General features: G+C 59.4%; 1 protein-coding gene across 7 annotated transcripts; it reads left to right on the forward strand.

Moving 5' to 3' along the window:
* Positions 1–2,420: 2,420 nt before the first annotated feature.
* Positions 2,421–12,306, forward strand: KLC2 (kinesin light chain 2). Of its 7 annotated transcripts, none has more exons than XM_032357495.1 (16): positions 2,421–2,516; positions 3,378–3,615; positions 6,088–6,318; positions 6,463–6,532; positions 7,144–7,366; positions 8,067–8,154; positions 8,255–8,356; positions 8,448–8,621; positions 8,728–8,827; positions 9,472–9,521; positions 9,620–9,687; positions 10,141–10,249; positions 10,353–10,511; positions 10,588–10,712; positions 10,920–10,977; positions 11,300–12,306. In XM_032357495.1, exons 2-16 carry the CDS (start codon positions 3,388–3,390, stop codon positions 11,381–11,383), a joined length of 1,869 nt encoding a protein of 622 aa, XP_032213386.1. In that variant the 5' UTR covers positions 2,421–2,516; positions 3,378–3,387; the 3' UTR covers positions 11,384–12,306. The 7 variants fall into 7 exon arrangements, with proteins under 7 accessions (XP_032213386.1, XP_032213388.1, XP_032213387.1 ...); XM_032357497.1 differs by having other exon boundaries at positions 2,425–2,516; positions 3,341–3,615; XM_032357496.1 differs by lacking the exon at positions 2,421–2,516 and adding an exon at positions 2,524–2,683 and having other exon boundaries at positions 3,341–3,615.
* The last annotated feature ends 483 nt before the right edge of the window (positions 12,307–12,789 follow it).

The following is a 12,789-nucleotide window of genomic DNA, read 5'->3' on the forward strand; positions in this document are numbered from 1 at the left end:
ACACTAAGGGACACAATCTAATGGATGAACACAGGAAACTGGTAACAGTAGGAGATCCTGGGGAGAAGAGCTGAAGGGCTGAGGACAGCCATCAGAAGAAAGAAGTATAGGGCATTGTAACTTGTAGGTGCCTTTTGAATTTTGCATTGTAGAACTATACTAGCTACCTTTAAAAATCACTGGGGGAAAAAATAATGGGCAGGAGCTCAGAACTTGGAAGAACCTGGCAGGACGGAACTGGGAGGCACACAAGTCTAGGGTTTTAGCCGACAAGCTTACCCTGAGCAGACCCAGTGTGGTGGCTCTCAAACTTAGCCTGGCCTGCAACTTCACAGTGGGCAGGTGGCATTGTCCTTAAGTGCGGACTATCCCTCTGTGATCCGTGAAGTTCACTCCCTGGCTGGATCCCTGAGCCCTGGACTGACTGAGCACCACATTCTGAACAGTCTCCGGATTGAACCTAAAATACACCCCGAAAAAAGAAACTGGAGTGGAGAAGGGTCAGGAAACTGGAGCAAGGAAGGTAAAGGGACAGGTTTGTCAGGACAGGCAAGGAGAAGCCTGGGTAGGGGACCACAGAGGTCTGCAAATATCTCCACTAGGAAAAGAGAAGAAGCTGTTCTTCCTGAAGATGGAACTTGAGTTTGGAAGGTAATTTCCGAGCTAAGGAGAACTTCCTAACCTTTAGATCAGTCTCACAGCAGAATGTGGTGAGCTCCCTGTCAAAGGACATCCTTGACCTAGGAATGTAGGACTTCTCCCTGGCAGAGATGTTGCCAAGGGGATTCTGGCATCCACCGGGACACTGAACTTGGGGGACTCTGGGTCTGAATACACCTTGACTCATAAGGAACATCCCAGATCTCTGGGACCAGGGCCAGGCTTTGTTATGCAGGGTTTGTACCTCAGGGGGTTACCCTGCTGTCACCCACTAGTGATATCAACCCCGGGGGCAGTGGGGGCAGTGCCAGAGTAGCCACCAATCCAGAGCTGCAGAGCATCAGACCAAAACCTGGGCCTGGAAGGGATTTGGCAAGGCCAACAGGTGCCCCCTCCCACATTTTTTTTTTCTTTTTAAAAGATTTTATTTATTTATTTGACAGAGAGAGAGACACAGCAAGGAGGGAACACAAGCAGGGGAGTGGGAGAGGGAGAAGAAGGCTGCCCGCTGAGCAGGGAGCCCGATTGGGGGCTGGATCCCAGGACCCTGGGATCATGACCTGAGCTGAAGGCAGATGCTTAACGATTAACTACTGAGCCACCCAGGCGCCCCCACACTTTTTTTTAAACCAACATTTACTAATTGTTTTTGTGTGGCTGGCCAGGGGCTACTGCGGAAGTGAACATGACAAGCAGGTCTTGGGCTGCATTCTAGGGAGGAGACAGAAAACCAACAAGAAAAATATTAGAAGAACTAAGTTCTACAGAGAGAAACAGGTGTAGGAGGTGGCTCTATGAGAAGTCAGGATCATTCCAGCAGGGCCAGGCAGGCGGGATGCCTGGGTGGCTCAGTTGGTTGGACAACTGCTTTCAGCTCAGGTCATGATCTCGGAGTCCCGGGATCAAGTCCCGCATCGGGCTCCCAGCTCCACCGGGAGTCTGCTTCTCTCTCTGCCCTTCTCCTCACTCATGCTCTCTCTCTCTGTCTCTCTCTCAAATAAATAAATACAATCTTTTAAAAAAAAAAAAAAGATAGAAGTCAGGGATCAGAGAAGGCTCTCTGAGGAGGTGACATTTACTCTGAGGCCAGAATCACTTTGCCTTGGGCAGGTGGTCAACAGACATCACTTGTGGCCATTCACCCACAGGGATAAGACTCTCTGTTTCCACAGATGCCCAGCTGCCGTTCGTCAACTTTTTCTCCCTTAGGGCCAAGAAGCCCTTCCCCTAGGAAGCAGCCCTAAACTACTGTGAATCCCACAGGGACATAAACAGTTCTGAAAGTTGGGCGAGGGGCATAACTAGTCTGTAGAGACAAAGGGGCCTGGGATCAGACCTGGAAGACGCGGGTAACAGCAATGCTCGGTTCATTGGGTCTTTGTGGGCATTAAATGAGTACATGCACTTAAAGCATCAAAGCGTCCGACATACAATAAGCGCTCAGGAAGTGGCAACCACCTCGATAAACGTCAATAAATGTCAAAAGTCTGGTTCTGTATTCGGAGGAGGCCAGGAGGCCAGGCCTTCTTCTTGCGCCTCGGTTTCTACCGCTGTCCTCTTTGGCCGTGGCGCTGGGTGCATTCAGGGTTAGGATCTCCCGAGCCTTTGCACACCCCTGCGGCCTGGGGGCGGTGTACAGTCGAGGAATCCGAGGCCGCGGGGGTAGGGGGGGGTGGCCTTTGGGAACCGGTGCCTCCGGGAGCCCCCGCCCCGCCCCCGCAATGACCCCGCCCCCCACATCGCATGGCCCCGCCCCAGTCCCCCCTCCCAGCCCTGAGAGACTCCGGCCTGCGCGCTCCTTTAAGGCAGCCTGCGGGAAGAGAAGAGCGCGTTTCGCCCCCTCCGACGCCGCCGAGGTAGAGGCTTCACCTTTAAGGCGGCGCGGGGACTGCTGGGAAGGCCGGCGGGATGGAGGCGGCGGGACCCGCTCACGGCTGCGGGTCCGGGTGAAGCGGGGCGGGAGCCGGAACCTGAGCAGGAGCCCGGCCCGAGCCGAAGGCGTAGGTCCGCGCGGGCTGATCAGGTCGGGAGACGGGCCTCTGGGTCCGCCTAGGGGAGGGGTCGTCGTGGGCGCAGGCTGTGGGAGAACGAGGCCGGCCTGCTGGGAGGGGGCGCGGTCCTGGGTGGCCGGGGGCGGGAGCTCGGCCTTTTCAGGGGGGGGGTCTGCGGGACGTCGCGCCGGCGTACGGGGAGCGGTCATTGTGGGCGCGGCCTCGGGGGGGGACGAAGAAGCCGATATCTAAAGGCCCTCTAGGGGAAGGGTCTCCCAAGGGGCGGCCTTCCCTAGAGGAGGGGCTCTGTGACTCGGCTGCCTTTTGGGGAAGGGGCTGCCCGAGGGGTTGGGTCTGCATCCCCTAGAGGCGCCGGGGTCTCCTGCACTGGAGTAAGCCTCCACGATCCCTGCAGGACCGTTCTCCAGCGCTCCCTGTCCTGGCTAGGGGAGTCCCCGGGGAAGTCCCCAGCCGGCCTGAGCGGGTGGTCTGGGCCGAATCCGGGTCCAGCCTCACCGGCCTCACCGCATTGCGTCTCCCTGGCCGAGACGAGCTGGGCGCGCCCCCTGTAGGCCGAGCGCGGGCACGGTACGGGTTGCCGGCTGGGGGACCCGGGCACCCTGGGGACCCAGGCGTCCTGGGACCGGAGGTGTTTACCTAATTCGGGGCGGACGGCGGTGTGGCCCCAGGCCCGGCACTCGCCTGCCCGCCCCCTCGCCTTCACAGGCGGCACGCCATGGCTACGATGGTGCTTCCGCGGGAGGAGAAGCTGAGCCAGGATGAGATTGTGCTGGGCACCAAGGCCGTCATCCAAGGCCTGGAGACCCTACGCGGGGAGCATCGTGCCCTTCTCGCTCCCTTGGTAGCTCATGAAGCTGGCGAGGCGGAGCCGGGCTCACAGGAGCGATGTGTCCTCCTGCGTCGCTCCCTGGAAGCCATCGAGCTGGGTCTGGGGGAGGCCCAGGTAGGCTGGTGTGGGATGCTGGGGTGGGAGGTTACGGGAGGGATGGAGCCTTCCAGAGGAATCCTGGCAGTGTAGGAACAGAACCAGAACAGGGAACCCTGTGGCCTCTGGAGCCCACGGTAAATATCTGGTGAAAAATGAAACGGCTTTGAAAACCCCAGCTGTGCCTTGCCTCAGAAGAGCCTGATCATCCTTTAGTCCCCACGCAGAACCCTGTTCCTGACTTCTCTGATGGGTAGCGGAGGCCAAAAGCATAGGAGAACAAAAAGATCCTTAAGAACCGCCCCCCCTTCATTTTCTTATTCATTCCTTTACAGGTAAATTATCAAGTGCCCACTATGTGCCAGGCAATCTGTTATGTGCCAGAGACACAGGTCCAACAAGAGACAAGATCTCTGCCCTAATCTACTGGGGAGAGAGTCAGAAACACACGTACATTTGCTACATGTTGTAATTAAGTTCTACATAGAGAACAAGATCTTGAGATAGCTTAAAGCCGGAGGTCTTGTTTATGGGTCAGGGAAGACTTCTAAGGAAGTGACATTTAAGCCAGGACCCGAAGGAAGAAATGAACTGGCCTTCAGAAAAGGGAGGGAGGCAAGAGGTTACATGTGCAAAGGTCCTGAGATAGGAGAGATCTTGTGGTGGGAGAAAAGAGAGAAGACCTGTCTAACCAGAGCTTCCCGGGGAAGGAGAGGGACAGGAGAGGCCTGTGGACAAGATCATGCTGCAGCTTAGTAGCTTGGGTCGTATTCTCAGAAAAGTAGGAAGCCTTTGGAGGGCTTCAGTAGTCAAAAGATACAGTCCGCCTTAGATTTTAAAAGCTTCCTTTGGGAGCGCCTGGCTGATTCAGTAGAACATGTGACTCTTAATTCTGAGATTGTGAGTTCAAGTCCCTTGTTGGGTGTAGAAATTACTTTTAATAAAAGAGTCTTAAAATAAAAACTCCCTTCGGCTGAGGGGTGGAGAATGAACCATATGGAGCGCATCAAGGGCGGAAGCAGGTGGCAGGTAGCTAGCAAGCCACTGCCGAATTCAAATGAGGAATGGTAGCCTGGACTACAGAGGTGGCTGCGAGGGAGGAGAGAAAGGACTGGATGTTCTGGATGTTCTGGAGGTGGGTCCAGCAGGACATGGAGGTGAAGTAAGGGAGAGAGGGAGAGAGAGAGGAGGGCAGTGTAACCCAGAGTGTGGTTGCAGCAAGTGAAGGGGGCAAGAAAGCCCACATGATCAGGGGTTCTGTTTTGGTCCTCTTGACACTGGGGCTGCCAGGACGATATGGTGATGGAGATAATTCAGGAGGCGGACGAGGGGTGGACAAGGAGTACACACTTTCTCCAGGGCAGAGTGTTGGCTGAGATGCCGTCTGGCTCCAGAAATCCTAGGCAGGTGGCATCATCTTGGTTTCCTTGTCTTTAAAATAGGGCTCATGCCATCTGCTGTGTATACTTCCAGGCTGTTTAGGGAATTTTTTAAAAAGCTAGCGGTTGTGAAAACACCTGTCACTTACGCATTTGCTAGTCAGCTAGAAAGTGTGGGGTCCCAGACGGCCTGGCCCTGTGGCAGTGCGGTGTGCTGGTCATTCCCTCCTTGACCGGTTGGCTGCCGGGTATGGAGAGAAACACAGAGGGGTCCCCCTCCTAGTGTGCGCAGACACCGACACAGATGGGCAAGAGGATGGCATGGAGGGAAAGTGCCCTTCTTTCCTGGGGCTGCGGGAATGACCCTGGCTGTGAAGGGTGGAGAAAGAGTAGAGCCTGTGCGAGGCTCCAAGGCAGGAAGAACTTAAGGGCTCAGGAAAAGAGTCCTAGAGGTTGGAAAGACGAGTAGGGGCTGAAGCTGAGGCCTCTGGGTCCCCTTCCCCTCTGGTTCCCAGGGGGCTTGGGACACGTACACCTCTCCTTTCTAGGAGCTGCATAAGACCAGGGGCTTACCTTGGCAGAAATCAGGATGGGGTCTGTCCGTGTCCCTTCAGCCACTTCTCAGGGTTCTTAGGAAATTGCTGGCCCTGGGGTAGGGGGCACTGGGATAGTGGCTGTGGCAGCAGAGCTTAGGTACAACCCCCAGGAGAGACAAAGGAAGAGAACGGCTCGCTCAGGGAAAGCGCAGAACCCCAGCCAGCCCTCTTCGTGATCAAGTCAGTGAGGTGGGACCTGGGAGTTTTAATGCAGAGGACTAGCTAGAGGCCCAGGGGAGGGGATGGACTTTCTCCGAGTCCAGCAGAGCCAGCCTGGGAACCCAGGGCCTGACCCCAGCAGGAAGAAGCTTGGGGGGGTAGGGGGGGTAGTCCCAAACCTCCTGGGTTCAGGTCCTGGAGTAGGGTCTATTGGGGGCCTTTGGGGGAAACTCCCTTGACGAAAGGAGAACTTGGTGGCCCTCAGCCTTGTAGGCAGGGCCAGGCCCCAGCACCCCAGGAGGCCCAGGCTGGGGGTGGACGAGACTAGCCCTCATCCTGGCTGGCTGGCACCACAGGTGATCCTGGCGCTCTCGAGCCATCTGGGGGCCGTGGAGTCAGAAAAGCAGAAGCTGCGGGCTCAGGTGCGGCGTCTAGTGCAGGAGAACCAGTGGCTGCGAGAGGAGCTGGCCGGAACCCAGCAGAAGCTGCAGCGCAGCGAGCAGGCCGTGGCCCAGCTCGAGGAGGAGAAGCAGCACCTGCTGTTCATGAGCCAGATCCGCAAGCTGGATGAGGACACGTCCCCCAGTGTGAGCCCCCACCACGGCCGCTGCAGGGCCATCGGGTGGGAGGCCTGGGAGCAGGGAGGGACACGGAGTCCACTGGGCTCTGACCCAGCCACTGACACTTGGGCCGCCATGCCCCTCCTTCCCTGACGCTCTTTCTGTCCTCAGGAGGAGAAGGGGGATGTCCCCAAAGACTCACTGGATGACCTGTTCCCCAACGAGGAGGAGCAGAGCCCAGGTGCAGAGGGGCGGCTGGTTCTGGGGAAGGGGAAGGGGGGGCTGTGGGAACTCCTTGTCCTTGGGACCCAGCGGTCACCAGAAACGGTGACCGAAAGTCCACCGTGTTCTTTCCCGCCGCGTTTCTGATCATCACAGCCCAGCATGCTGGAGTCGTCAGGCAGGTCTCACGTGTTGCTTCTCTCCCCCTAAGCTCTGAGGAACTGGTATAGCAGTAGAGAGCTTTGGAACAGCCTGGCCTGGGCTCAAGTCGTGCTCTGCCACAAGTCGTCCTGGGACCACTGGTTTCTCTCCCTCTCAGCCTCCTCTGAGGGTTGAGGAGGATGCATGCACAGGGCTGAGCCCGAGGCCCGAGCTCGGCTTGCTGATGGCGTCGAGCCCCCATGTCCAAGTCTCCCTCCTGCAGCCGGGCGGCTGTGGCTCGGGGGTTAGGCGGCTTGCTCTACAACACACAGCTTGAGGGATTGGGGCTAGGACTCTACCCACTCTACAGATGGGGAAACTGAGGCAGAATAGCTAGTGACTTGTAGGGTAGGTCAAAGGCATGGCTTGCATGTGCCAGCCCCGCCCTGGGGGGCAGTCGGTACATCTGGTCTGCTCTTGGCCTTGCAGCCCCCAGCCCTGGAGGAGGGGATGTGGCTGCCCAGCACGGGGGCTATGAAATCCCAGCACGGCTCCGCACGCTACACAACCTGGTGATTCAGTACGCCTCCCAGGGCCGCTACGAGGTGGCCGTGCCACTCTGCAAGCAGGCGCTCGAGGACCTGGAGAAGACCTCAGGCCATGACCACCCTGACGTCGCCACCATGCTGAACATCCTGGCTTTGGTCTATCGGTGAGGGCGCCTCTGGTCACAAGCATCTGTGAGAGTCTGCACGCTGCCTGAGGGCTCCAGCCCTGGGTCACAAACCCCCGGTCCCTGCTGTGGGCCAGGACTGGGCAGCTCGGCTCTACCAGGCAGCCCGGCCGCAGATGAGGAGCTTATGCCCAGAGAGGCCTGGGCCTATGGGGTGCCTAGGGCCTCCCTGAGTCTGGGCTTATTGGAGGATAAAGGCTTGGGCATAGCTAGGGATGGGGACATAGCCAGAGTCCTGAGGACTCTAAGGACACAAAGGAGGCAGCCCAGGTCTTTGGGGAGAAAATTAAAAAAAAAAAAAAGGGTCTTTGGTGAAAGAGGAGTTGCCCAGAACATGAGAGGGTTGGAAAAGTTTTCCTCGCTGGAAAGAACAGTATGAGCAAAGGCCCTGGGGAGTAGACAGCAAGGTGCACTGGGCGTGAGGAAGTTGGGGTAGAATCCTGGGGAGTCTGGCACATCCTATCCCAGTACTCGATGCCCTGGTGAGTTGTGAGTAAACTGTTCAAAGTCCCCCCAAGCTCCTGGAGGGCAGAGGCTGACCAGGTCTCCCCAACCCCTGCGTCATAATCATATCCACTCATCAATAAATACCAGAGGAGTGACCATGGGGATCTGGGACCAACATGGGGAGGGCCTTGGGCTGGAGGACACCCCTCACCGTGCTTCTGCCTGCACTCAGGGACCAGAACAAGTACAAAGAGGCTGCCCACCTGCTCAACGATGCCCTGGCCATCCGTGAGAAGACACTGGGCAAAGACCACCCGGCTGTGAGTGAGAGTGGGTGCGAGGTGGGGGCTGGCCCCTGCCCTGCCCTGGGCAGGGCCCTGGGTCACTGAGTGTCGATTCTGCCCCACCCCCCCCCGACAGGTGGCCGCAACATTAAACAACCTGGCAGTTCTGTATGGCAAGCGGGGCAAGTACAAAGAGGCCGAGCCCCTGTGCAAGCGGGCGCTGGAAATCCGAGAGAAGGTGGGAGCAGGCAGGGCTGGGCAGGCCAGCAGGGCCTAGCAGGCAGGGGCTGAGGGCAGTCCTGAGCCCAGCCACTGGCTCCTGCTCCCAGGTCCTGGGCAAGTTTCATCCGGACGTGGCCAAGCAGCTGAGCAACCTGGCCCTGCTGTGCCAGAACCAGGGCAAAGCCGAGGAGGTGGAGCACTACTACCGCAGGGCCCTGGAGATCTACGCCACCCGCCTTGGGCCTGATGACCCCAACGTGGCCAAGACCAAGAACAACCTGGTACCCTGAGCCGGGAGTGGGGCGGGGCGAGGGCAGGAGTGAAGGGGAAGGAAGGAGAAGGCTCAGCTCCCCACACCCTGCTCGCTCTCTGGGCCCTTCCCTCCAGGCCTCCTGCTACCTGAAGCAGGGCAAGTACCAGGACGCAGAGACCCTGTACAAGGAGATCCTCACCCGCGCCCACGAGAAAGAGTTTGGCTCTGTCAATGGTGAGGCTCAGACCACCACGTGCCCCCGGCTCACACAGCGCAAGCCTGGCCGGCCATCAGCATCCAGGGCAAATACTTGAGCTTGGCGGGCCCTTGTGGTGTCTGGCTGGTTCCCAGCCGTGTGTATGCACGTGTGAACACATGCGCCTAATTCACACAGCCTCCCGGGTCCTGCTGGCGCTGTGTGTGCCCTTAGCAGAGTCTTCCCCTTCCTCCGCTGGGGATTCCTGCTCACTGTGAGGGCCCACCCCGAATGTTTTCCCGGCTGGGAAGCCACCTTCCAGCCCCCAGTGGTCAGTCATTTCCTGCTCTGGGGTCACCAGCCTGGCCTGTCCTTCAGGCCCAGCGTGTGCCCCAGGCTGTGGACTTGAGGCGTTTAAGGACCCGCTCCCCCCAGGCCTCTATCCCAAGCCCCTCAAACACAGGCCCGTACCATGTCATCTCCGTGTTCCAGAAGAGGGTCAGTATTGTTTCGAGTCTGTTTTTTGTTCACTCATTCATTCATTCATACCTTCATTCATTCAACGAAGCCCAATCCTGATCCTTCTTGGGTACCCCCGACCCCCTCCCCAGACCCCAGTCCTGTGTTTCAACCAGGAGAAGCCTATATGGGAGGCTGGTGACGGCCCCCTTTCTCCCCCCAGGGGACAACAAGCCCATCTGGATGCACGCAGAAGAACGGGAGGAGAGCAAGGTAGCTCCGTGGGCAGGGCTGGGGTGGTCTGGGGAGGCAGGGTGAGCTGAGGGATATGTAGAGGGGAGGGACTTCTGCCTGACCATTCCTTCCTCCAGGACAAGCGCCGGGACAGCACCCCCTACGGGGAGTATGGCAGCTGGTACAAGGCCTGTAAAGTGGACAGGTGAGGACGGCAGGGAAACAGCATCCTGGGTCGGGGCCCGGTCCAAGCTCTACGCTGCGTAATGCTCTCGCATGCGTGCGCGCACGCGCGCACGCACACACACACACCCCTCTGTGTCAATTTGTCTTTCGAGAACTGAGTCATAGGCCACCTGTCCCAAAAAGGCTCTCTGCACTGGGACAGCCCGATTATCTTGCCCTTGGGTCTCCCAGCTTTTAGTCCTGGTGGCAACATCCCACTTAGGGCTCTGGGGCCAGGTCCCCAACCCTAGACACCTGGGGTGATTCCAAGACAGGAGAGTCTAAGTAGGCCAAGCACAGGGCTGGACACAAGAGGGGAGAGATTCTGGTCGGCGGGATGGTTCCTCAGGGCCCCATGTGGGCCGGAGGCTAGGATGGGCCCGGTTGCCCGGGGAACACGGAGTTGGACACCACCCTGCTGTCCCATCCACAGCCCCACAGTCAACACCACCCTGCGCAGCTTGGGGGCCCTGTACCGGCGCCAGGGCAAGCTAGAAGCTGCACATACACTAGAGGACTGTGCCAGCCGCAGCCGCAAGCAGGTGGGCCAACGGGCATGGGGGGGTGTGGGCAGGGACCTGGGTGGCCGTGTGTGTTCCCGTCAGGATTCAGGGCTCCAGCTGATACGCCCTGCTCCTCCCTCAGGGCCTGGACCCCGCAAGCCAGACCAAGGTGGTGGAACTGCTGAAAGATGGCAGCGGTGGGCGCGGAGACCGCCGGGGCAGCCGAGATGTGGCAGGGGGGGCCGGGGCGCGGCCTGAGTCTGACTTTGAGGAGGCAGGGCCTGCAGCTGAGTGGAGCGGGGTGAGTCTGGGGGCTGGGCCGGGCCAGGAGGAGGGGACATCAGTGTGGCAGAGAGAAAGACTGGTCCGCCCCGCAGGACGGTAGTGGCTCCCTGCGGCGCAGCGGCTCCTTTGGGAAGCTCCGAGATGCCCTGCGGCGCAGCAGTGAGATGCTGGTGAAGAAGTTGCAGGGTGGTGGCCCCCAGGAGCCTCCTAACCCCAGGTGAGCCTCCCAAGAAGCCACCCGGTAGCCCACCAACCCCAGATGAGCTCCTGACCCAGGTGAACTCCCTCATCTCCCGAAAGCTCCACCACCCACCAGATCTGCTCCCCTCCCGTGAGCCTCCGTCTCCGGCCCCCACCCGACCCCTTCCCTCCTCCTCCCTCACCCCGTTCCACCCTTGGCAAATCCACGCGTTCTTCTCCTCAGGATGAAGCGGGCCAGTTCCCTCAACTTCCTCAACAAGAGCGTGGAGGAGCCGGTCCAGGTATGGCTGGGTGGGTGTGGGGGTACTGGGCAGTGAGGCCCAGGCCCCAGGGCCCAGAAACTGCATGTCCTGTGTACTGGCCGAGCTTGTCAGCCACGTCTGCCCATTTCGAAACCTTTCCAGCTCTGTGCCGGGCCTGGCTTTGGGCTGGACCCTGGGAAGACAAATGAGGGAAACCCAGCTCCTGCCGGGGGTGGACGTGCAAATGGCCGGGGCCGACACAGTGACTGTGGAGGTGGGCGGGAGGGCCAGGGACTCTGGCTGATTGGGCCCCATCTGGGCAGCAGCATGACACTGAGCTGCCTGCCCGCTCTGCCCACAGCCTGGAGCTACCGGCTTCTCGGACAGCCGCACCCTCAGCTCCAGCTCCATGGACCTCTCCCGACGAAGCTCCCTCGTGGGTTAATCCTGAAAGGGCAGCCAGTTGCCAGAGCCTCCACCCGGCACTGCCCCCACCCCCAGCCCTTCGCATGGGCCTGCTGCTTGCCCCACCTGTCTCTCCCAAGGACCCCCGTCTTTTCTGTTCAATCTCAGGGTAACCTCCTCCCTTGTCATCTCAGCCTGAGCCCTGGAGGCTGGGCCTGCCCGCTCCAGCTCCGGCCCTTATTTATTCCATCCAGCAGGGCCCCCTCTTTAGGTTCAGGGCCAGGTGAGAGGCTGGCCAGAGTCTCCAAGATAGAGACTCAGTGGCCCGCCCTCCCCAGGCCCCACCGAGCCAAGAACACTAAGCACCTGCGGTCCCTTCAGCACTCCTGCCCTTCTGCCCCCAACCCCCCGGCCGTTGCTTCTGTATATAGAGAAATAAGTTATTGGCCGCGCCCCTCCCCTCAGTCCACGGTACTGCCCGGTTATGCCCTCACCGTGCCCTTCTCTAGTGGTACCGCCCAGGCCTTAATCACCCCCATTCCGCGCGGTGGTATCTTCCAGGCTCTACATCTCGGGGGGCGGCGCCTCCCCAAAGGGTTCCCTGGGCCTTCTCGCGCTCCTCCTGGCCTCTGAGGGGCGCGTTGAGCCCCATCATCGCCCCATCAACGCCCCATGCCCCAGGACGGAGAGCCCTACCCTTGCCCGTCCTCTCACCGCCGGGTCCCGCCCAGCGTCCCGGCCTTATGCACTGCCCCTCCCGCCCGGCCCCGCCCAGGCACGGCCTGACCCCGCCCCGGGCACCGCCCGTCGAGCCATCCTGCCACGCCTCTCCCCTCGCCTGCGGCTTCTTGCTAGGGGCAGTGATGGCCCCTGTGGCAGGAGGGGCTGCCCCAGTTGCGGGGGTGAGGCGGTCTCTCTCTATTTTCAAATGTTGCTGTAGAAATAAAGACCGTTTGAATCTGAGCCGGGCTTGTTTTGGGGGCGGAGGCCAAGGGCCCCTAGCGTCTCTAGATTGGGGGTGAGGTCGGGAGAGGCTGCGAGCGAGAGCCAACGAGCGTGTGTGTGTCGCTCACGTCCGGTTCGGCACTGCTGGAGCCCAGGTAGTTTGCTCCTTTCCCGGATTTGTTTGGGGGCCTCACAGGTTGAGTTTTTTCTAACAACCTTCATCACTTAAGTTCCGGAGACCGCGGGCTTTGAACTCTGCCCCTTACTGAGCTGTTTTATCTTGAGCAAGTTACCGAGACTAGACCTTTTCCATCTATGAAATGTGGGTGACGACACCCTCCGGGGGCTGCGTCTGAGTTAGGAGTGCCAGCACACCAAGAACCCCAAATAAGTGAACTTCTGGTGCTAAAAACTCCGGGAACTGCGAGGGTAGGGATGACTGCCTCAGCCAGACAAACATGAAACGTGTCGACCCCAGCCCTAAACTGACCTCTCACTGAG

This window comes from Mustela erminea, chromosome 9 (assembly GCF_009829155.1).
Source record: "Mustela erminea isolate mMusErm1 chromosome 9, mMusErm1.Pri, whole genome shotgun sequence".
Lineage (NCBI taxonomy): Eukaryota > Metazoa > Chordata > Mammalia > Carnivora > Mustelidae > Mustela > Mustela erminea.